The sequence below is a fragment of the Pseudophryne corroboree genome, chromosome 3, assembly GCF_028390025.1.
Source record: "Pseudophryne corroboree isolate aPseCor3 chromosome 3, aPseCor3.hap2, whole genome shotgun sequence".
Lineage (NCBI taxonomy): Eukaryota > Metazoa > Chordata > Amphibia > Anura > Myobatrachidae > Pseudophryne > Pseudophryne corroboree.
Genome location: NC_086446.1, coordinates 7,035,893 through 7,061,874, shown reverse-complemented (window position 1 = coordinate 7,061,874; position 25,982 = coordinate 7,035,893). Strand labels below are relative to the sequence as shown.

The window sequence follows — 25,982 nt, the reverse complement described above, 5'->3', positions numbered from 1 at the left end:
CTGCTCAGAGCCAGGAACTAGCACAGTAACTGTATCCACCAACTGCCCAAAGCCAGGTACTAGCACAGCAGCTGTATCTACCAACTGTCCAGAGCCAGGAACTAGCACAGTAACTGTATCCACCAACTGTCCTGTGCCAGGAACTAGCACAGTAACTGTATCCACGAACTGTCCAGAGCCAGGAACTAGCACAGTAACTGTTTCCACCAACTGTCCAGAGACAGGAACAAGCACAGTAACTGTATCCACCAACTGTCCAGAGCCAGGAACTAGAACAGTAACTGTATCCACCGCCTGCCCAGAGCCAGGAACTAGCACAGTAACTGAATCCACCGACTGCTCAGAGCCAGGAACTAGCACAGTAACTATCCACCAACTGTCCAGAGCCAGGAACTAGCACAGTAACTATCCACCAACTGTCCAGAGCCAGGAACTAGCACAGTAACTATCCAACTGTCCAGAGCCAGGAACTAGCACAGCAACTGTATCCACCAGCTGCCCAGAGCCAGGAACTAGCACAGTAACTATCCACCAACTGTCCAGAGCCAGGAACTGGCACAGTAACTATCCACCAACTGTCCAGAGTCAGGAACTAGCACAGTAACTATCCACCAGCTGCCCAGAGCCAGGAACTAGCACAGTAACTGTATCCACCAACTGCCCAGAGCCAGGAACTAGCACAGTAACTGTATCCACCAACTACCCAGAGCCAGGAACTAGCACAGTAACTATCCACCAACTGTCCAGAGCCAGGAACTTACAGAGTAACTATCCACCAACTGTCCAGAGCCAGGAACTAGCACAGTGACTATCCACCAACTGTCCAGAGCCAGCAACTAGCACAGTAACTATCTACCAGCTGCCCAGAGCCAGGAACTAGCAGAGTAACTATCCACCAACTGTCCAGAGCCAGGAACTAGCACAGTAACTACCAGCTGCCCAGAGCCAGGAACTAGCACAGTAACTATCCACCAACTGCTCAGAGCCAGGAACTAGCACAGTAACTGTATCCACCAGCTGCCCAGAGCCAGGAACTAGCAGAGTCACTATCCACCAACCACCCAGAGCCAGGAGCTAGCACAGTAACTGTATCTACCAGCTGCCCAGAGCCAGGAACTAGCACAGTAACTGAATCCACCGACTGCTCAGAGCCAGGAACTAGAACAGTGACTGTATCCACCAACTGCCCAGAGCCAGGAACTAGCACAGTGACTGTATCTACCAACTACCCAGAGCCAGGAACTAGCACAGTGACTGTATCCACCAACTGCCCAGAGCCAGGAACTAGCACAGTGACTGTATCTACCAACTACCCAGAGCCAGGAACTAGCACAGTAACTATCCACCAACTGTCCAGAGCCAGGAACTAGCACAGTAACTATCCACCAACTGTCCAGAGCCAGGAACTAGCACAGCAACTGTATCCACCAGCTGCCCAGAGCCAGGAACTAGCACAGTAACTATCCACCAACTGTCCAGAGCCAGGAACTAGCACAGTAACTATCCACCAACTGTCCAGAGCCAGCAACTAGCACAGTAACTATCTACCAGCTGCCCAGAGCCAGGAACTAGCACAGTAACTATCCACCAACTGTCCAGAGCCAGGAACTAGCACAGTAACTGTATCTACCAGCTGCCCAGAGCCAGGAACTAGCAGAGTAACTATCCACCAACTGTCCGGAGCCAGGAACTAGCACAGTAACTACCAGCTGCCCAGAGCCAGGAACTAGCACAGTAACTATCCACCAACTGCTCAGAGCCAGGAACTAGCACAGTAACTGTATCCACCAACTGCCCAGAGCCAGGAACTAGCACAGTAACTGTATCCACCAACTGTCCAGAGCCAGTAACTAGCACAGTAACTGTATCCACCAACTGTCCAGAGCCAGGAACTAGCACAGTAACTATCCACCAACTGTCCAGAGCCAGGAACTAGCACAGTAACTATCCACCAACTGCCCAGAGCCAGGAACTAGCACAGTGACTGTATCCACCAACTGCCCAGAGCCAGGAACTAGCACAGTGACTGTATCTACCAACTACCCAGAGCCAGGAACTAGCACAGTAACTATCCACCAACTGTCCAGAGCCAGGAACTAGCACAGTAACTATCCACCAACTGTCCAGAGCCAGGAACTAGCACAGCAACTGTATCCACCAGCTGCCCAGAGCCAGGAACTAGCACAGTAACTATCCACCAACTGTCCAGAGCCAGGAACTAGCACAGTAACTATCCACCAACTGTCCAGAGCCAGCAACTAGCACAGTAACTATCCACCAGCTGCCCAGAGCCAGGAACTAGCACAGTAACTATCCACCAACTGTCCAGAGCCAGGAACTAGCACAGTAACTGTATCCACCAACTGTCCTGTGCCAGGAACTAGCACAGTAACTATCCACCAACTGTCCAGAGCCAGGAACTAGCACAGTAACTATCCACCAACTGTCCAGAGCCAGGACCTAGCACAGCAACTATCAACCAGCTGCCCAGAGCCAGGAACTAGCACAGTAACTATCCACCAGCTGCCCAGAGCCAGGAACTAGCACAGTGACTATCCACCAACTGCCCAGAGCCAGAAACTAGCACAGTAACTGTATCCACCAACTACCCAGAGCCAGGAACTAGCACAGTAACTATCCACCAACTGTCCAGAGCCAGGAACTTGCAGAGTAACTATCCACCAACTGTCCAGAGCCAGGAACTAGCACAGTGACTATCCACCAACTGTCCAGAGCCAGCAACTAGCACAGTAACTATCTACCAGCTGCCCAGAGCCAGGAACTAGCACAGTAACTATCCACCAACTGTCCAGAGCCAGGAACTAGCACAGTAACTGTATCTACCAGCTGCCCAGAGCCAGGAACTAGCAGAGTAACTATCCACCAACTGTCCGAAGCCAGGAACTAGCACAGTAACTACCAGCTGCCCAGAGCCAGGAACTAGCACAGTAACTATCCACCAACTGCTCAGAGCCAGGAACTAGAACAGTAACTGTATCCACCAACTGCCCAGAGCCAGGAACTAGCACAGTAACTGTATCCACCAACTGTCCAGAGCCAGTAACTAGCACAGTAACTGTATCCACCAACTGTCCAGAGCCAGGAACTAGCACAGTAACTGTATCCACCAACTGTCCAGAGCCAGGAACTAGCACAGTAACTGTATCCACCGCCTGCCCGGAGCCAGGAACTAGCACACTAACTGAATCCACCGACTGCTCAGAGCCAGGAACTAGCACAGTAACTATCCACCAACTGCCCAGAGCCAGGAACTAGCACAGTAACTATCCACCAGCTGCCCAGAGCCAGGAACTAGCACAGTAACTATCCACCAACTGTCCAGAGCCAGGAACTAGCACAGTGACTATATCCACCAACTGCCCAGAGCCAGGAACTAGCACAGTAACTATCCACCAACTGTCCAGAGCCAGTAACTAGCACAGTAACTATCCAATCTACCAGCTGCCCAGAGCCAGGAACTAGCACAGTAACTATCCACCAGCTGCCCAGAGCCAGGAACTAGCACAGTAACTATCCACCGAGAACCAGTAACTAGCACAGTAACTGTATCCACCAACTACCCAGATCCAGGAACTAGCACAGTAACTATCCAATCTACCAGCTGCCCAGAGCCAGGAACTAGCACAGTAACTATAAACCAGCTTCCCAGAGCCAGGAACTAGCACAGTAACTATCCACCGAGAACCAGTAACTAGCACAGTAACTGTATCCACCAACTACCCAGAGCCAGGAACTAGCACAGTAACTATCCAATCTACCAGCTGCCCAGAGCCAGGAACTAGCACAGTAACTATCCACCAGCTGCCCAGAGCCAGGAACTAGCACAGTAACTATCCACCGAGAACCAGTAACTAGCACAGTAACTGTATCCACCAACTACCCAGAGCCAGGAACTAGCACAGTAACTATCCAATCTACCAGCTGCCCAGAGCCAGGAACTAGCACAGTGACTGTATCCACCAACTTCCCAGAGCCAGGAACTAGCACAGTAACTATCCACCAACTGTCCAGAGCCAGGAACTAGCACAGTAACTATCCAATCTACCAGCTGCCCAGAGCCAGGAACTAGCACAGTAACTATCCACCAGCTGCCCAGAGCCAGGAACTAGCACAGTAACTATCCACCGAGAACCAGTAACTAGCACAGTAACTGTATCCACCAACTACCCAGAGCCAGAAACTAGCACAGTAACTATCCACCAACTGTCCAGAGCCAGGAACTAGCACAGTAACTATCCAATCTACCAGCTGCCCAGAGCCAGGAACTAGCACAGTAACTATCCACCAGCTGCCCAGAGCCAGGAACTCGCACAGTAACTATCCACCGAGAACCAGTAACTAGCACAGTAACTGTATCCACCAACTACCCAGAGCCAGAAACTAGCACAGTAACTGTATCCGCCAACTGTCCAGAGCCAGGAACTAGCAGAGTAACTATCCACCAACTGTCCAGAGCCAGGAACTAGCACAGTAACTATCCACCAACTGTCCAGAGCCAGGAACTAGCACAGTAACTGTATCCACCAACTGCCCAGAGCCAGGAACTAGCACAGTAACTGTATCCACCAACTGCCCAGAGCCAGGAACTAGCACAGTAACTATCCACCAACTGTCCAGAGCCAGGAACTAGCACAGTGACTGTATCTACCAGCTGCCCAGAGCCAGGAACTAGCACAGTAACTTTCCACCAACTGTCCAGAGCCAGGAACTAGCACAGTAACTGTATCTACCAGCTGCCCAGAGCCAGGAACTAGCAGAGTAACTATCAACCAACTGTCCAGAGACAGGAACTAGCAGAGTAACTATCCACCAACTGTCCAGAGCCAGTAACTAGCACAGTAACTGTATCTACCAGCTGCCCAGAGCCAGGAACTAGCACAGTAACTCTCCACCAACTGTCCAGAGCCAGGAACTAGCACAGTAACTGTATCCACCAACTGCCCAGAGCCAGGAACTAGCAGAGTAACTATCCACCAACTGTCCAGAGCCAGGAACTAGCACAGTAACTATCCACCAACTGTCCAGAGCCAGGAACTAGCACAGTAACTGTATCCACCAACTGCCCAGAGCCAGGAACTAACAGAGTAACTGTATCCACCAACTGCCCAGAGCCAGGAACTAGCACAGTAACTATCCACCAACTGTCCAGAGCCAGGAACTAGCACAGTGACTGTATCTACCAGCTGCCCAGAGCCAGGAACTAGCACAGTAACTTTCCACGAACTGTCCAGAGCCAGGAACTAGCACAGTAACTGTATCCACCAGCTGCCCAGAGCCAGGAACTAGCAGAGTAACTATCCACCAACTGTCCAGAGCCAGGAACTAGCAGAGTAACTATCCACCAACTGTCCAGAGCCAGTAACTAGCACAGTAACTGTATCTACCAGCTGCCCAGAGCCAGGAACTAGCACAGTAACTATCCACCAACTGTCCAGAGCCAGGAACTAGCACAGTAACTGTATCCACCAGCTGCCCAGAGCCAGGAACTAGCAGAGTAACTATCCACCAACTGTCCAGAGCCAGGAACTAGCACAGTAACTATCCACCAACTGTCCAGAGCCAGGAACTAGCACAGTAACTGTATCCACCAACTGTCCAGAGCCAGGAACTAGCACAGTGACTGTATCCACCAACTGCCCAGAGCCAGAAACTAGCACAGTAACTGTATCCACCAACTGGCCAGAGCCAGGAACTAGCACAGTAACTGTATCCACCAACTGCCCAGAGCCAGGAACTAGCACAGTGACTGTATCCACCAACTGTACTGTGCCAGGAACTAGCACAGTAACTGTATCCACCAACTGTCCTGTGCCAGGAACTAGCACAGTAACTGTATCCACCAACTGTCCAGAGCCAGGAACTAGCACAGTAACTGTATCCACCAACTGTCCAGAGCCAGGAACTAGCACAGTAACTGTATCAACCAACTGTCCAGAGCCAGGAACTAGCACAGTAACTGTATCCACCGCCTGCCCAGAGCCAGGAACTAGCATAGTAACTGAATCCACCGACTGCTCAGAGCCAGGAACTAGCACAGTAACTATCCACCAACTGTCCAGAGCCAGGAACTAGCACAGTAACTATGCACCAACTGTCCAGAGCCAGGAACTAGCACAGTAACTATCCACCAACTGTCCAGAGCCAGGAACTAGCACAGTAACTATCCACCAACTGCCCAGAGCCAGGAACTAGCACAGTAACTATCCACCACCTGTCCAGAGCCAGGAACTAGCACAGTAACTATCCACCAACTGTCCAGAGCCAGGAACTAGCACAGTAACTATCCAATCTACCAGCTGCCCAGAGCCAGGAACTAGCACAGTAACTATCCACCAGCTGCCCAGAGCCAGGAACTAGCACAGTAACTATCCACCGAGAACCAGTAACTAGCACAGTAACTGTATCCACCAACTACCCAGAGCCAGGAACTGGCACAGTAACTATCCGCCAACTGTCCAGAGCCAGGAACTAGCAGAGTAACTATCCACCAACTGTCCAGAGCCAGGAACTAGCACAGTAACTATCCACCAACTGTCCAGAGCCAGGAACTAGCACAGTAACTGTATCTACCAGCTGCCCATAGCCAGGAACTAGCACAGTAACTATCCACCAACTGTCCAGAGCCAGGAACTAGCACAGTAACTGTATCCACCAGCTGCCCAGAGCCAGGAACTAGCAGAGTAACTATCCACCAACTGTCCAGAGCCAGGAACTAGCAGAGTAACTATCCACCAATTGTCCAGAGCCAGGAACTAGCACAGTAACTGTATCTACCAGCTGCCCAGAGCCAGGAACTAGCACAGTGACTGTATCCACCAACTGTCCTGTGCCAGGAACTAGCACAGTAACTGTATCCACCAACTGTCCTGTGCCAGGAACTAGCACAGTAACTGTATCCACCAACTGTCCAGAGCCAGGAACTAGCACAGTAACTGTATCCACCAACTGTCCAGAGCCAGGAACTAGCACAGTAACTGTATCCACCGCCTTCCCAGAGCCAGGAACTAGCACAGTAACTGAATCCACTGACTGCTCAGAGCCAGGAACTAGCACAGTAACTATCCACCAACTGTCCAGAGCCAGGAACTAGCACAGTAACTATCCACCAACTGTCCAGAGCCAGGAACTAGCACAGTAACTATCCACCAACTGTCCAGAGCCAGGAACTAGCACAGTAACTATCCACCAACTGCCCAGAGCCAGGAACTAGCACAGTAACTATCCACCACCTGTCCAGAGCCAGGAACTAGCACAGTAACTATCCACCAACTGCCCAGAGCCAGGAACTAGCACAGTAACTGTATCTACCAGCTGCCCATAGCCAGGAACTAGCACAGTAACTATCCACCAACTGTCCAGAGCCAGGAACTAGCACAGTAACTGTATCCACCAACTGTCCAGAGCCAGGAACTAGCAGAGTAACTATCCACCAACTGTCCAGAGCCAGGAACTAGCACAGTAACTATCCACCAACTGTCCAGAGCCAGGAACTAGCACAGTAACTGTATCTACCAGCTGCCCATAGCCAGGAACTAGCACAGTAACTATCCACCAACTGTCCAGAGCCAGGAACTAGCACAGTAACTGTATCCACCAGCTGCCCAGAGCCAGGAACTAGCAGAGTAACTATCCACCAACTGTCCAGAGCCAGGAACTAGCAGAGTAACTATCCACCAATTGTCCAGAGCCAGGAACTAGCACAGTAACTGTTTCTACCAGCTGCCCAGAGCCAGGAACTAGCACAGTAACTATCCACCAACTGTCCAGAGCCAGGAACTAGCACAGTAACTGTATCCACCAGCTACCCAGAGCCAGGAACTAGCAGAGTAACTATCCACCAGCTGTCCAGAGCCAGGAACTAGCACAGTAACTATCTACCAGCTGCCCAGAGCCAGGAACTAGCACAGTAACTATCCACCAACTGTCCAGAGCCAGGAACTAGCACAGTAACTGTATCCACCAGCTGCCCAGAGCCAGGAACTAGCAGAGAAACTATCCACCAACCACCCAGAGCCAGGAGCTAGCACAGTAACTATCCACCAGCTGTCCAGAGCCAGGAACTAGCACAGTAACTGTATCTACCAGCTGCCCAGAGCTAGGAACTAGCACAGTAATTATCCACCAGCTGTCCAGAGCCAGGAACTAGCACAGTAACTGTATCTACCAGCTGCCCAGAGCCAGGAACTAGCACAGTAACTATCCACCAGCTGTCCAGAGCCAGGAACTAGCACAATAACTGTATCTACCAGCTGCCCAGAGCTAGGAACTAGCACAGTAACTATCCACCAGCTGTCCAGAGCCAGGAACTAACACAGTAACTGTATCCACCACCTGCCCAGAGCCAGGAACTAGCACAGTAACTATCCACCAACTGCCCAGAGCCAGGAACTAGCACAGTAACTGTTTGCACAAACCACCCAGAGCCAGGACTAGCAGTTACTATTCACCAACTGCCCGGAGCCAGGATATAGATATTTATGCATAGTAGAAGCCTGTTGAGATTCTTCCTAACTGAATAGGCTTTTCCTACCTCAGCCCTCAGTGCACACTAACAGTGCAGGTGTTAGTGATATCCAGGCTTCAGCACAGATGGTTAAATCAAAATAACTGAGGTACTAATAAAGTCCGCTGTGCTCAACAATGGATATCACTAACACTTACTATTAGTTTGCCTTGAGGACCAAGGTTGGGAATATCTGTCATAGGATCTAGTTCCTCTTCAGCCAATAATTTTAGGAAGGTAACACAACACAGTCTACCTTCTTATAGTGGGCTCACCCCAGACACCTGGATATCACCTGACTAGAAATGGCACTTTACACTGCAGGAAGGTACATAACATTATAGTTGGGGCTTGTCCATCCCTATAACAGTCATTGGCCCTCATTCCGAGTTGTTCGCTCGCTGCTAATTTTAGCAGAATTGCTAATAGGCTAAAATCCGGCAGTTCTGCGCATGCGTATGCACAGCAGGGCGCATGCGCTAAGCAAATTTACACAAAACTGCTATTTTACTCACAGGCGAACAAAACTTTTCAATCTCTCTGCTGATTGACAGGAAGTGGGTCTTTCTGGGCGGAAACTGGCCGTTTTCAGGGAGTGTGCTAAAAAACGCAGGCGTGCCAGCTAAAAATGCAGGAGTGGCTGGAGAAACGGAGGAGTGGCTGGTCGGACGCTGGGCGTGTTTGTGACGTCAAACCAGGAACTAAACGGACTGAGGTGATCGCAATCTAGGAGTAGGTCTGGAGCTACTTAGAAACTGCAAGGAAATTGCTTTCGTTAGCAATTCTGCTAATATTAGCAGAATTGCTAATCTTTCGCTAGCAATTGCTAATCTTTCGTTAGCAATTCTGCTATGCTAAGATACACTCCCAGAGGGCGGCGGCTTTGTGTTTGCATTTCTGCTAAAAGTAGCTAGCGAGCGAACAACTCGGAATGAGGGCCATTGTTCTATAAGTTTATAAGATTTTCAAATCAATACTACCCAGGTTCTGAGTTCTGGTTGCAAACAAAAATCTGTAAGTCTGGCAGTACCACAAGTGTGGCATACCCCTGCACTTGCTCGCACTTAATTAGAATCCCCCCTCCCCCCTGTGTGTCTCATTCAAAGCCACACATAAAGCAAACACAACTCTGGACACCTGCTTTGAACGGTATGCTCTAGCGATTATATGGCTGTATTCTGAATCCTACGTTATCATGTAAATGCAATGCCTTCACTGTGTCATTACTATCATGGGCTCTCACACCTACTATGTACCAGGTGCAGGAGACCTGTCTGGATTTAGCATCCACAATATATATGCACAAATAGTGAGTAATGCTGTTTACACACCCACGACATGCCTACTAAACAGTTTTCTTATGTGTGCTTGCATTGTTGCCACCTAGAAATGCCCATTTAGTGGACACAGAGAAACAGATTAGATGTGTCTGTCCCAGAAGTAGTCCCTTTGTGGTCTATCGGAAACATCCACTGGCTAAGAACACAGGATAGGTTATCTAGCAACTAACCTGACATACATCCCACTCAAGTTTTTCCAATGGTTTAGATTTGTTATCATGGTTCATATGTATATCCCCTAGATGTTTTAGTGGTTGTACTTTACGCAGTAAGCACCTCAATGCACGTTTCACTGGTTTAGCTTTTTCAAGGCAACAAAAGTTATTGTATTTTTTTTTTTAGGGGTATGTAAGATCTCGTCTTGCCAATAGAAGAGAAACACACATCCACTATTTGTTGGTTTAGATTAGTTATCATGGTGCATATGTATATCCCCTAGATGTTTTAGTGGTTGTACTTCATGCAGTATCCACCATGATGCACGTTTCACTGGTTTAGCTTTTTCAAGGCAACAAAGTGATTGTATTTTTTTTCAGGGGTATGTAAGATCTTGTCTTGCCAATAGAAGAGAAACACACATCTACTATTTGTTGGTTTAGATTAGTTATCATGGTGCATATGTATATCCCCTAGATGTTTTAGTGGTTGTACTTCATGCAGTATCCACCATGATGCACGTTTCACTGGTTTAGCTTTTTCAAGGCAACAAAGTGATTGTATTTTTTTCAGGGGTATTCAGTACCTCGTATTGCCACAGAAACACAGATCGACTATTCGTTGGTTATACTGTATAAATAAATATTAATAAAAAAATATATTTTGTGGGGGAAGGTGGATAACTCTGAATGATGCTGTGTGTTAGAGCTTCCCATGGATTATCCCAATTATGATGAAGCATATAAATAGTTCTTAGTTAAACTTTGCTTTCTTTATTCCTATAACCTAAAGAGATAAACTCTGATTCATTGCCTGTCTTGCTACCATGCAATCCCAATCCAAAGTAAGCACTGAGGAGTAACCAGCCATAGTCCAGAGCAAATTACCGTAGCAGCTCTAACAGCGATCAGAATTGAACCATTCCAGATGCCGATAAAGGAGCCAGGTGGTGTCGGTGACTACTCTCCTACACAGTTGACACTCACAGTTGGTGTCTGGTGGCCTAGTACGACCACTGTCAAACTTGAGCGAAAAGAACAGGGCGTAACAGTAAGCCCATTTTCTCATAGTTTACATCTGAAAGCAAGTTTGAGAAAATCAATTTACTCATGTGAGGAGTGTCATTCAGAGTTTGCTTTGGGCTCTGGCCTAAGAGTACTTGGTGCCATGATTCACTTGGGGTTTCCCCTGTATGAACATGTTTACAATTAACAATACTATATTTAAAGTGAAATAGATTTATTTCATTCAGGGTAAGTACATTGTTAAGCAGGCAGATTACAACAGGTATTAAAGTCCAGACAGAACTAGTGAGTATAGGAAGTAATAGCCCAGATAGTAGTGGTTAATGCAGATAAACTGAGGTGTTACTGTAATATCTGGATACTACTGATAAGTGCAGGTATACTAGGAACGTGGTATAGCGAATACACAGGTGAGAGCAGGTGATTGGAGGCAAGGGACTTGAATGCTGCAGTGCAGGCGTTCTGGAATGCACTCGGCAAAAACTCTAGATAGCAATATTGATTATTATAAAGGTACCGGATTGTACTGGTAGGTGCAGATTATCAAGCCGGTAAATGAAGAAAGTCTTAAATGGCAGATATATACAGTATATTAACAGAGTCCCGGATAGCTGATAGATGTGATAAATTAACAAGTTCCAGATGATTGGTAAACTGAACACTGGGAAAGCAGATAAGTTTCCCAGACAATTTACTAGGAGAAGGCCCAAAGGAAGCAGGTTGCAGGATGACGGGACCTAGAGCCAGCAGAAAAGCACAGGGAATATTTGCTGGAAACGTGGTCCAGAGTGCAGTCACTGAGGCAGACTTGACTTGATGAGTTGGCACTGGTTACTGCACAGAGCATGCACAAAACGCCAGTCCCCAGGTGTAATCACAATTAGGTAATCAGGGCTGTAAGATCACAGACTAGCCACGGTGGACTATCCTAGACAGACCTCAGGCAGAATGACACCACAGACAGGGAAAAGAACGTGTATGAGTTGTGACAGTATCCCCTCTCCAAGTAGCGGATTCTAGATGCTCTAACAAATATCTGAGTGAATGGATAACGAACACATCAGGGTATCCTAATGCTGCCAAGGAAGCCCAACAGAGATGGTCAACTCAGATGCTCTCTATTTCATCCCCACAGCCTTCCCAGTAGTAATCATAGTCTGGAGCTGGGGGGGACCAATGTACGGCAAGCTGCTGGTTGGAATCTTTGAGCTGGTAATGGAGATCCCCTCGCGGGTTTTTGATTCGCTATAAGGGGGCTGCAGTGGTGACTCGGTGCCATTTCACTTCAATCCAGGCACGCTGCTGTATGCTGCGCTCTGCTGATTTAAGTGGCTGTGCGGTGTCCAGAGTGACTAATACAAGTGGCTGTTCTTAACTTCTACAAGTCACTCTGCAGTATGCTGCACTCTGCTGATTTAAGTCTCTGTGCAGTGTCCAGACAGAGTGACTAGTACTCTGCAGGTCCCACCCACTGTGTTCACATAAGACATGGGGTAAAACATTTTTAAAAAAGATTTAAAAAATTGTATAGCTTGTTTGTACCGTTCTGCGCACTGCATCCCAGTACGTTGCACCCCAGTACGCTGTACCCAGTTCGCATGCAGAAAAGTGGGCTGACTCCACACAATTTGTGCTGAGCTGCCAGTTAAAAGTAATAATATTGTTATATAATCTGTTTGTACTGTTCTGCACCCAGTATGCTGCACCCCAGTATGCTCTGCGCATGCATAAAAGTGGTCTGACTCCACACAGTGTGAGCTGAGCTGCCAGTAAAAAAATAAGAAAATATATATATTATTGTATCATTTGTTTGTACTGTTCTGCGCACTGCGCCTCGGTATGCTGCACCTCGGTATGCTGCACCTCAGCATGCTTTGTACCCCAGCATGCATGCAGGAAAGCAGTCTGACTCTACCCTGTATGAGCTGAGCTGCCACTGAAAAAAAAGTAAAAAATATATTGTCTGATTTGTTTGTACTGTTCTGTGCACTGCACCCCAGTACGCTGTACCCCAGTGTGACTTTGTTCACTTTGTTCAAGGACAATTCCGTTGTGCACCACTGCTGTGTTTCTTAGTTGTGCTATAAACTGCTGTGTAATACTGTGCAACTGTGAATCAGGCCCAATATACATTACAGTGTGCAGGTGGCCGAAATCTGTGTGCATGGGCACCCAATGACACCAGCTGGCATGAGACCAGGTTGGCACCCAGCATCTGACCTCACTCCTCCTCTGGAGCAGCCCCTGAGTAACCTCTTCCTCTATTTTCCTATATAAGGTTGCAGTACGCCCAGGGTTCTGTGCTTTGAGGTAACTGGGGGCTGTGAGTTCCTGCAGCCAGCGGCATTCACCTGCTGGCATCTTCACCATGAAGACCACCATCACTGCCTGCTCTGGGGTGCTGCCGGGTGATCTGGCAGAAGAGGGTCTGGCAGATGGGGGAATTATGAAGGGTATTGAGTGGTGGTGGTGATGGGATGGAAGGAGGGTGGCAGTTAATGGGGGTTGGCTGGGGATGGCAAAGTGAGGGTGGCAGATCATAGCGGCGACTGGCAAGGGATGGCAGAGATAGGGCTAATAGGGATAGGAGAATGTCAGATAATGAAGGCTGGCAATGGGGGACAGATCATGGTGGTGACTGGTAAGGGGTGGCAGATAATGAAGTGACTGGCAGGAGGTGGCAAATAGTGGAGGTGACAGAAGATAGCAGGAGGGTGGCAGTTGATAGCTGGCTGGGGATGACGAAGGGTGGTAGAGCATGGCAGAGACTGGCAAGGGTTTATAGATAGTGGAGTGGCTGGCAGATATTGGGTGACTGGCAGGGGGTGGCAGGTAGTGGAGGTGACAGCAGATAGGAGGGTGGCAATTAATGGGGGATGGCAGAGAGATGGTGGTCAATCATGGTGGTGACTGGCATGGTAGTGACCTATATACAATACAGGGACTATCCTAGTGACCCATATACAATACAGGGACCATCCTAGTGACCCATATACATTACAGGGGCCATCCTAGTGATGCATACACAATACAGGGACCCATATACAATACAGGGACCATCCTAGTGACCCATATACAATACAAGGACCATCCTAGTGACCCATATACATTACAGGGACCATCCTAGTGACCCATATACATTACAGGGACCATCCTAGTTTCCCATACACAATACAGGGACCCATATACAATACAGGGGCCATCCTAGTGACCCATATACAATACAGGGACCATCAAAGTGACTCATATACAATATCATGGACCATCCTAGTGACCCATATACAATATCAGGGACCATCCTAGTGGCCCATATACAATACCAGGGACCATCAAAGTGACCTACATACAATAACATCCTAGTGACCCATATACAATATCAGGGACCATCCTAGTGATATATATACAATACTGGGACCATCCAAGTAACCCATATACAATACAGGGACCATCCCAGAAACCCATATACATTACAGTGAGGTTTTTTTTTCTAGTTTGTTGATTTGCTATTAATCTTATAGTCCCTCCCTGTGGGATTTATTATGATTATAGCGCAGTATTTAGTCTATGATAGGCGTACTATACACAGTAGTTACCTGCGGCCACTGCGTATCTCCAGCTCCGGGAAAACTGTTTTATATTTCATTTAAAAATGGGAATATTTGTATCACATCAGATGTCAGGACTACATGTATTATACCTATACACTGGCAACTTGTCATTTACTGTTGATTAAATATGTTAATTTAATTCTGCAACGTCCCCAGCGCCAGTGTTACATTAATGTTGTTGGTTATAGTCACTCTGATATACAACAGGCCAACTACTAGGTATTAATGTGACCAAAATCCAACCTACTTCCGGTATATGCGTTCCATCACCTTACCGCCTGCGCGTTCCACTCAACTTCCGGAATCTGCGTTCCATCACCTTACAGCATCTGCGTTCCACCCTACTTCCGGTATCTGCGCTCCATCACCTTACCGCCTGTGCGTTCTACTCAAATTCCGGAATCTGCGTTCCATCACCTTACAGCATCTGCGTTCCACCCTACTTCCGGTATCTGCGCTCCATCACCTTACCGCCTGTGCGTTCTACTCAAATTCCGGAATCTGCGTTCCATCACCTTACAGCATCTGCGTTCCACCCTACTTCCGATATCTGCGTTCCATCACCTTACCGCCTGTGCGTTCCACTCAACTTCTGGTATCTGCGTTCCATCACCTTACAGCCTGTGCGTTCCACCCTACTTCTGGTATCTGCGATAAAGTGGCCTTTATACGTAAAGGGCCCCATACAGTGTTTAATCCTATCCTTCTTCCGGTCAGTGCGTTCCACTCACTGGAAAAGCCTTAACATCCGGTGTTGCAACTTCCGGGTGTTGAGAGTCGTATCCGCTACCAACAGGTGATATACTGTGCAGGAGGAGCAGCCTGTGGTGTGCTGTTGTTTTTATACAGGAGGAGCAGCCTGTGGTGTACTGTTGTTATTACTATTATACAGGAGGAACAGCCTGTGGTGTCCTGTTACTATTATTATTATTATTATTATTCAGGAGGAGCAGCCTGTGGTGTCCTGTTGTTATTAATATTATTATTATTATTATTATTATACAGGAGAAGCAGCCAGTGGTGTCCTGTTATTCTTATTATTGTTATAGAGGGGGAGTAGCCTATGGTGTCCTGTTGTTGTTGTTATTATTATTATTATTATTATTATTATTATTATTATTATTATTATAATACAGGGAAAGCAGCCTGTGGTGTCTTGTTGTTGTTGTTGTTGTTATTATTATACAGGGGGAGCAGCCTATGTTGTTGTTGTTGTTGTTATACAGGGAAAGCAGCCTGTGGTGTCCTGTTGTTATTATTTTTATTATTATTATTATTATTATTATTATACAGGGGGAGCAGCCTATGGTGTCTTGTTATTATTATATAGGAGGAGCAGCCTGTGGTGTCTTGTTGTTGTTGTTATAATTATACAGGGGGAGCAGCCTGTGGTGTCCTGTTATTATTATTATTATTATTATTATTATTATTATTATTATTATTATACAGCATACTTGCCTACCTGACCCTCTCCATGAGGGAGAAAATGCTCTGTTCCTGGACTTTCCTGGTAATGTATGATTGCCATCACCTGTGGTGGTGAAACACCTTTCTTATCAAGTAACTATCTCACCACAGGTGATGGCAATCATACATTACCAGGAAAGTCCAGGAACAGAGCATTTTCTCCCTCATGGAGTGGGTCAGGTAGGCAAGTATGCTTTGAATGGGTGTGAACTGGCTCCTCCCTCTATGCCCCTCCTCCAGACTCCAGTTAGATTCTGTGCCCAGCGAGACTGGATGCACACTGAGGAGCTCTCCTGAGTTTCTCAGAAAAATACTTTATTTAGGTTTTTTATTTTAAGGGAGACCTGCTGGCTACAGGCTCCCTGCAGTGTGGGAGTGAGGGGGGAGAAGCAGACCTACTTCTTTAGAGTGCAAGGGCTCTGCTTCTTAGGCTACTGGACACCATTAGCTCCAGAGGGTTCGATCACTACGGTACACCTAGCTGCTTGTTCTCGGAGCCGCGCCGTCACACCCCCTCACAAAGTCAGAATTTAGAAGCCGGGTGACTATGAGAAGATCAGAAGATTTTAGTGACGGCAGAAGACGGCTTGAGGTACCGCGCAGCGCGCCATGCTCCCACACTGATCACGGCACTGCAGGGCGCAGGGGGGCCGCAAATACCACTGGCATGCAATATAACAGTGCCCAGGCACTTGTTAAGGGACCCCCGCCAGTATAAAGAATTTAGAGCGGGACTGAAGCGCGCCATGTCGGGGGCGGGTCTTAGCCGCATAGCTCTCACCAGCGCCATTTTCTCTTCACAGAAGGCTGCAGAGACGCTGGCACTGATCCTCCACACTGCTGTGCAAGTAACAGGGTACAAAACGGGGGGGGGGGGGGGGGAGGGGAATCATAATTGGCAAATTTTATATATATATATATATATATATATATATATATATATATATATATATTGCGTATGGCCCGGCACTCTCAGCACAATAGAATTACTCCGTCTGTTGCCTTCCGTTATTAGGAGAGTATGGCAGCTCCCCACATGTAGCAGTCTATAATAATAACGATGTTGTATCCTTCAACACATATGAAGCATTTTGTACACAGGGCTGAAGATACGTGTCTAAATAAATAGACACTGGCTGAAAAATAGAACCCCGGACTGATATGATAGGTCTGCCCGGGGGGTTCAACCTATCTTTGTGTATCTTCGGAATCGTGTACAAAATAGGCTTAATTGGACAATCAGTCATGAGCAAGCGAGCTACATCATTTGAGATAATACCATTATCGACTGATTGCAACAAAAACTTATCAAGCTGTTTCTTAAAGTCATCAGTAGGATCACAAGGCAATAACCGATAGGTACTGGTATCAGATAACTGACGAGCAATTTCTTTTTTATAATCAGTTAAGTCCTGAACAACGATAGAGCCGCCTTTATCAGCGGCCCGTATAACAATGTCCTGCCTAGATCCTAGACTCTGTAAAGCTTGATATTCTGCTTTTGAGAGGTTGGAATGTCCCCTATATGACCTTGTCTGGTCAGTATCTACAACAGCATCAACCAACCGGGTAAAAGTCTTAATCGAGGCATTATTTGATACCGGATCAAAGCTTGAAGAAGCTTTTAATTTGCGTAATTCAGGTGGAATGGCATCTTGGTTGTTATTAGAGACCATAGTCCCAAAATGTTCCCGTAATTTGAGTTGTCGATTTAATTTAAACATTTCTGTTTTCCAAATAAACGGATCAAATGAAGTGGTAGGTACAAAGTTCAATCCTTTTTTAAGGACAGATTCTTCAACACTGGAAAGTGGTGTACTAGAAAGATTAAATATTACTTCTTCCTGGGGGCCGATGTTTTTTTGGGATTGCCGCTTGAAGCACTGTTATATTGTAAAAACATTGTTTACAGCTGTTTCTATGGTGATGGGTTGCACGGTGATGTCATCAATCCGCGCACGGCAGAACGGAGGAGGCCGGCGGCGGGAAGCGGCATGGTGAGGGTGAGCACTTAAATTGGTGAGTTTATGTCTGTATTGTTTTATGCCCTGACGAAAAAGCGAACTGCTTTGAAACGTTGGCAACAACTTGCAGTGTCATGTCTTATTTGTTCTGAGTGCCGCCGTTCAAGACTGCTATATATATATATATTGATAAAAGCGCTAGCAGGTCTAGGCAGTATTGTTACTGACTTCAGAACCGGGATAGGCGCTGGGTGTGAGCTGGCTGAACTCTCTCTGTGTCTTTCTAACAGGCTCTGCTGTGGGTCTGTCCACTATAGCCCAGTGTGTTTGTGGCTGTCGGTACGTGTGTGTGTCGACATGTTGGAGGCTGAATGCTCTTCCCAGGAGGAAGCTGGCGTGGGGACTGACAGTTCTGTGAGAGTGACAGTGTCGGCACTGCCGACGGATGATTGGGTCAATATGCTGAGTGTTTTAAATACAAACGTGACTAAGTTGGCTAAGAGGTTTGATAAATCTGAGTCTAAGAACCAGACATGGTGAAATCCATGGAAGGTGCTTTGTCACAGGCCCAGACCCCTTTGGGGTCGCAGAAACGTGCATTTGCGCAAATAGCAGATACAGATACCGACACGGACTCTGATTGCAGTGTCGACTATAGTGATGCCAGATTACACCCAAAACTGGCTAAGAGTATTCAGTACATGACTGTGGCGATAAAAGACGTTTTACATATCACTGAGGACCCTGCTGTTCCTGATACGGGGGTCTGTATGTTTAAAAGCAAGAAACCTGAGGTAACGTTTCCTCCCTCTCATGAACTGAATGCACTTTTTGAAAAAGCTTGGGAAAATCCCGACAAAAAGATACATGTTCCCAAAAGAATTCCAATGGCATATCCGTTTCCCTCTGGGGACAGGGACAGCTGGGAGTCAATCCCCACGGTAGACAAAGCTTTGTTGCGTCTGTCCAAATAGGTAGCGCTTCCGTCCCCTGACACGGCAGCCCTGAAGGAATCTGCGGATCGAAAAGTGGGCAGATAACTTGTCATCTGAGGTAGATTCCCTAGATAGGGATAGTGTGCTTTTGACCTTGGGTCATATCAAGGATGCAGCAGCGTATTTAAAAGAAGCGGTAAGGGATATTGGCCTTTTGGGATCGAGGGCCAATGCCATGGCAGTCTCTGCTAGGAGAGCATTGTGGATTCATCAGTGGAATGCTTATGCTGATTCTAAGAAGGCGATGGAGTCTTTACCGTTTAACGGTAAGGTCCTGTTTGGTGATGGCCTCACTGACCTGGTCTCTACGGCTACCGCGGGTAAGTCCTTATTTTTACCTTATGTTCCTGCACAGCAGAAGAAATCGCCTCACTATCAGATGCAGTCCTTTCGGCCCAACAAATTCAAAAAGGGACGTGGGTCCCCCTTCCTTGCTGCGAGGGGGAGAGGAAGGGGAAAAAGGTCACAGGCTGTGGCTAGTTCCCAGGAGCAGAAGTCCTCTCCGGCTTCTACCAAGTCCACCGCATGACTCTGGGGCTCCTCTGCAGGAGTCCGCTCCGGTGGGGGCACGTCTCAGACTCTTCATTCAGGTCTGGATGCACTCGGACCTGGATCCTTGGATAGTAGAAATAGTAACCCAAGGGTACAAGCTGGAGTTTCAAGACGTTCCCCCTCACCGATTTTTCAAATCTGCCTTGCCAGCTTCTCTTCCAGAAAGGGAGATAGTAAGCGCTGCGATACTAAAGTTGTGTCAAAATCAAGTGATTGTTGCAGAACCCCGGCTCAACAGGGGGAAGGTTTTTATTCAAGCCTGTTCGTGGTCCCGAAGCCGGATGGCTCAGTCAGACCGATTCTAAATCTGAAATCCCTTAATTTCTTTCTAAAAAGATTCATGTTAAAGATGGCGTCTCTACGAGCAGTGATCTCCAGTCTGGAGGAGTGGGATTTTATGGTGTCGGTCGACATAAAGAATGCCTACTTACATGTCCCCATATATCCTCCACATCAGGCTTACCTGAGATTTGCTGTGCAGGATTGTCATTACCAATTTCAGACGTTGCAGTTTGGTCTGTCCACGGCTCCGAGGATTTTCACCAAAGTAATGGCGGAAATGATGGTTCTTCTGCGCAAGCAGGGAATCACAATTATCCCGTACTTGGACGATCTCCTCATACAGGCGAGGTCCAAGGAGAAATTGTTGAAGAATGTTGCTCTTTCGCCGACGATTCTGCAACAACACGGTTGGCTCCTAAATTTGCTAAAATCACAGTTGGATCCAACGACACGGCTGTTGTTCCTGGGTATGATTCTGGATACAGAATTACAGAGAGTTTTTCTTCCAGTGGAAAAAGCTTTGGAAATACAGAACATGGTAAAACGGATTCTGAAACCGGCAAAGGTGTCAGTTCTTCACTGCACTAGGTTGCTGGGGAAGATGGTAGCGGCCTATGAGGCCATTCCGTATGGCAGGTTCCATGCCAGGGTGTTTCAGTGGAACCTGCTGGACCAGTGGTCCAGGTCTCACCTGGACATGCACCGGAAAATAATCCTATCTTCCAGGACAAGAATTTCCCTTCTGTGGTGGCTGCACAGTTCTCACCTTCTGGAGGGACGCAGGTTTGGGATTCAGGATTGGATCCTGGTGACCACGGATGCAAGCCTCTGAGGCTGGGAGCAGTCACGCAGGGAAGAAACTTTCAGGGTAAGTGGTCAAGTCAGGAAGCTTGTCTACACATAAACATTCCGGAATTAAGAGCCATCCACAACGGCATACTGCAAGCAGACCATCTTCTTCGAGGTCTGCCGGTCTTGATTCAGTCAGACAACGTGACAGCAGTGGCGTACATAAACCGCCAAGGCGGAACAAAGAGCAGAGCGGCGATGGCCAAGGCCATGAAGATTCTTTGCTGGGCGGAAAGACATGCCAGCGCTCTGGTAGCGGTCTTCATTCCAGGAGTGGACAACAGGGAAGCAGATTTCCTCAGCAGACACGATCTCCATCCAGGAGAGTGGAGTCTTCATCAAGTGGTCTTTGCAGAAGTGACAAATCGTTGGGGAGTTCCTCAAGTGGACATGGGCGTCCCGCCTCAACAAGAAACTTCAGAAATATTGTTCCAGGTCAAGGGACCCTCAGGCGATAGCGGTGGACGCCCTAGTGACACCGTGCGTGTTTCAGTCGGTCTATGTGTTCCCTCCACTTCCACTCATTCCAAGGGTGATAAAAATTATAAGAAGAACAAGGGTTACGGCAAGCCTCATTGTTCCGGATTGGCCAAAATGGGCCTGGTATCCAGATCGTCAGGAGTTGCTCATAGAAGATCCCTGGCCTCTTCCTCTTCGGGAGGACCTGTTACAACAGGGGCTGTGCGTGTATCAGGACTTACCGCGGCTGCGTTTGACGGCGTAGCGGTTGAACGCCAAATCCTAGCCCGAAAGGGTATTCCCAGTGAAGTTATTCCTACACTTCTTCAGGCTGGAAAAGAAGTAACGGCAAAGCATTACCACCGTATTTGGATAAAATATGTGTCTTGGTGTGAATCCAAGAAGGCTCCTACGGAAGAATTTCACCTGGGGCGGTTGCTCCATTTCCTACAAGCAGGTGTGGATGCGGGCTTAAAGTTAGGCTCTAGTAAGGTACAGATTTCGGCCTTATCGATCTTTTTTCAGAAAGAATTGGCCTCCCTTTCCGGAAGTTCAGACCTTCATGAAGGGCGTGCTGCACATCCAACCTCCCTTTGTGCCCCCCAGTGGCACAATGGGATCTTAATGTGGTGTTGCAATTCTTGCAATCACATTGGTTTGAACCTTTGCGCAAGGTTGAGTTAAAATTCCTTACTTGGAAAGTGGTCATGTTGTTGGCCTTGGCGTCTGCAAGGCGAGTGTCTGAGTTGGCGGCTTTATCTCACAAAAGCCCCTATTTGATTTTCCATGCTGATAGAGCGGAGTTGAGAACTCGTCAGCAATTTCTGCCAAAAGTGGTTTCATCATTTCATGTTAACCAGCCAATTGTGGTGCCAGTGGCTACTGACGCCTTGGCAGAATCAAAGTCTCTCGATGTGGTGAGAGCTTTGAAGATTTATGTCGCCAGAACGGCGCAAATTAGGAAAACAGAGGATCTGTTTGTCCTGTGGGCTCCCAACAAGATTGGGGCTCCTGCTTTTAAGCAGACTATTGCGCGCTGGATTTGTAATACAATTCAGCAGGCTCATTCTACGGCAGGATTGCCGTTATCGAAATCGGTGAAAGACCATTCTACCAGAAAGGTGGGCTCATCTTGGGCGGCTGCCCGGGGAGTGTCTGTGTTACAACTTTGCCGAGCTGCTACTTGGTCGGGTTCAAACACCTTTGCAAAGTTTTACAAGTTTGATACCCTGGCTGAGGAGGTCCTCTTGTTTGGTCAATCGGTGCTGCAGAGTCATCCGCACTCTCCCACCTGTTCTAGAGTTTTGTATAAACCCCATGGTTCTTGAAGCATCCCCAGCATCCTCTAGGACGTATGAGAAAATAGGATTTTAATACCTACCGGTAAATCATTTTCTCTTAGTCCGTAGAGGATGCTGGGCACCCGTCCCAGTGCAGGCTGTATCTGCAGTTTGCTGTAGTTACGCTCATGTTGCGTTGAGAGTAGTCACTCTGTGACTGTTGTTGGTCATGCCATTGCATGTGTTGTTGTTGAATGCCATATTGTACGGCGTGTTAGTGGTGTGAGCTGGTATGTATCTCACCTTAGTTTAAAGTAGTTAAATAAGTCCTTTCCTCGAATGTCCGTCTCCCTGGGCACAGTTCCTATAACTGGAGTCTGGAGGAGGGGCATAGAGGGAGGAGCCAGTTCACACCCATTCAAAGTCTTATAGTGTGCCCATGTCTCCTGCGGATCCCATCTATACCCCATGGTTCTTGAAACATCCCCAGCATCCTCTACAGACTAAGAGAAAAGGATTTACCGGTAGGTATTAAAATCCTATTTTTACAGTGGGTGTTGTTGTTGTTGTTGTTGTTGTTGTTGTTCTACTACTACTACAGGAGGAGCAGCCTGTGGTGTCCTGTTGTTGTTGTTATCATTATTATTATTATACAGGGAAAGCAGCCTGTGGTGTCCTGTTAATATTATTATACATGAGGAACAGCCTGTGGTGTTCTGTTATTATAATTATACATGAGGAGCTGCCTGTGGTGTCCTGTTGTTATTAATATTATTATTATTATACAGGAGGTGCCTGTGGTGTCTTGTTGTTGTTATTTTACAGTGGGATTTGTTGTTGTTGTTGTTGTTGTTGTTATTACTACTACTATTATTATTATTATTATTATTATTATTATTATTATACAGGAGGAGCAGCCTGTGGTGTCCTGTTGTTATTATTATACAGGGGGAGCAGCCTGTGGTGTCCTGTTATTATTATATAGGAGGAGCAGCCTGTGGTGTAACATTATACAGTACAGTGCTGTGTGACGGCCTCTGAGGACCCTTATGGGGCTGGGTCACAGGAACCTCTGACAGACGCTGACCAGGACTGTATGTGTTCTCTGTGATGTGTATTATATTTATTCCTAGACACTCCAGCTGTGAGGAACCAGAGTCTTTATTACACATCACACGTTCTGTATTCTCACTGATTCACTGAAGATGGAGACGGACTGGAGTCACAGGACTGAGACGATAATAAATATCACCCTGGAAATCATCTACATGCTGACTGGAGAGGTGAGGAGATCTTGGAGTGTCACTGTGACATCACTTATATCTATAGTAATAATACAGGGACATGACTGGGGAGGTGAGGGGATCTGGGAGTGTATATTTGGATATTTAGTTTTTCCCCAATACACAGGATTACATATTAGTGAAGAAGACATCCGGTGAATGTAAGACACCCAACAATCACCAACATGTGTCAGGAGGACTGAGCAGGACTCGGAGCCCCATCACAGTGTCTCCACCTCACTCACTGATACATGAGAGACACAATGACCAGAAGATCCTGGAACTCACCAACAAGATCATTCAGCTGCTGACTGGAGAGGTGACTGCTGGGAATGGGACGCTATACAGTAACACCGGGGGACGTGTCTGGGTGATGACTGGAGAGGTGACTGCTGGGAATGGGACATTATACAGTAACACCAGGGGATGTGTCTGGGTGATGACTGGAGAGGTGACTGCTGGGAATGGGACATTATATAGTAACACCAGGGGATGTGTCTGGGTGATGACTGGAGAGGTGACTGCTGGGAATAGGACATTATATAGTAACACCAGGGGATGTGTCTGGGTGATGACTGGAGAGGTGACTGCTGGGAATGGGACATTATACAGTAACACCATGGGATGTGTCTGGGTGATGACTGGAGAGGTGACTGCTGGGAATGGGACATTATACAGTAACAGCAGGGGATGTGTCTGGGGGATGACTGGAGAGGTGACTGCTGGGAATGGGACATTATACAGTAACACCAGGGGACGTGTCTGGGGGATGACTGGAGAGGTGACTGCTGGGAATGGGCCATTATACCGTAACACCGGGGGTTGTGTCTGGGGGGATGACTGGAGAGGTGACTGCTGGGAATGGGACATACAGTAACACCAGGGGATGTGTCTGGGGGATGACTAGAGAGGTGACTTCTGGGAATGGGGCATTATACGGTAACACCAGGGGACGTGTCTGGGTGATGACTGGAGAGGTAACTGGTGGGAATGGGGCATTATACAGTAACACCAGGCGGATCTGTCTTGGTGATGACTGGAGAGGTGACTGCTGGGAATGGGACATTATACAGTAACACCGGGGGATGTGTCTGGGTGATGACTGGAGAGGTGACTGCTGGGAATGGGACATTATACAGTAACACCGGGGGACGTGTCTGGGTGATGACTGGAGAGATGACTGCTGGGAATGGGACATTATACAGTAACACCAGGGGATGTGTCTGGGTGATGGCTGGAGAGGTGACTGCTGGGAATGGGACATTATACAGTAACACCAGGGGATGTGTCTTGGTGATGACTGTATCACTGTGTGTGTCAGGTGCCTATAAGGTGTCAGGATGTCAATGTCTATGTCTCCATGCAGGAGGGGGAGTATATAGAGGAACACAGGGGTCTGTACAAGGACGTGATAATGGAGAATCACCGGCCCCTCACATCACTGGGTAAAAGGAGACTGTCATGTATTGTACAGGGGAGAGCAGGTATGGGGGCCCCCTATATACACATATCACCTGATAATCACATATATACACCGTACTCAGTCACTGTGTGTCTCCTACAGATGGGCCCAGTAACAGAGATACCCCAGAGAGATGTCCCCGTCCTCTGTATTCCCAGGATTGTACAGAGGAGAATCATAGGATCCCACAGGAGGATCAGGTAGGTGGGATTTAGGGACTTCCCAATATACCAAAGTGACTGTCACTATGTGATGTGTATAGAAGCTGTGTGTGACTTATACCCTGATATTATACTGTTTACTCTCTAATATTGAAACATGATAATTTTCATTGAGTATTTAGGGAGAACACCTGACTGATATTAAGAAAGATACAGAGGGTATAGAGACGTATGTGACTGATATGAAGGCAGAAGATATAGAGGGAGAAGAAGAGACGTATGTGACTGATATGAAGGCAGAAGATACAAGGGGAGAAGAAGAGACGTATGTGACTGATATGAAGGCAGAAGATACAGAAGGAGAAAAAGAGGCGTATGTGAGGGGTGATCAGCAGTGTTAGGAGGAGGAAATCCCTACAGATATCAACAGAGGTGAGTGATAAATACGCATTCCAGAAGTTACATATTCCTCTTTGCTCAGTCACTACAGCAATCTCTTATCCTACACACTCCTCATTCAATACAAACTAATGAGGGACATGTATCTGCCCAGTGGGGGAGTCAGGAGCCATCAG

General features: G+C 47.5%; 1 protein-coding gene across 3 annotated transcripts in view; it reads left to right on the top strand.

Annotated features, from left to right (window-relative positions):
* The first annotated feature begins 15,370 nt into the window (after window positions 1-15,370).
* LOC135054523 (oocyte zinc finger protein XlCOF7.1-like) overlaps window positions 15,371-25,982 on the top strand; it is a 43,977-nt gene continuing 33,365 nt past the window's right edge. For 2 of the 3 annotated variants that reach the window (XR_010243525.1, XM_063957657.1), the window contains exons 1-5: window positions 17,131-23,784; window positions 23,912-24,103; window positions 25,151-25,268; window positions 25,349-25,446; window positions 25,590-25,839. Coding sequence is in view for 1 of the 3 variants with exons in the window: in XM_063957657.1 (XP_063813727.1) it covers window positions 23,707-23,784; window positions 23,912-24,103; window positions 25,151-25,268; window positions 25,349-25,446; window positions 25,590-25,808 (705 nt within the window). In the remaining 2 variants the exon portion in view is untranslated. Of the gene's footprint in view, window positions 15,450-17,130; window positions 23,785-23,911; window positions 24,104-25,150; window positions 25,269-25,348; window positions 25,447-25,589; window positions 25,840-25,982 lie in introns of those variants that run through there. The other variant, XR_010243526.1, reaches the window with a different exon arrangement.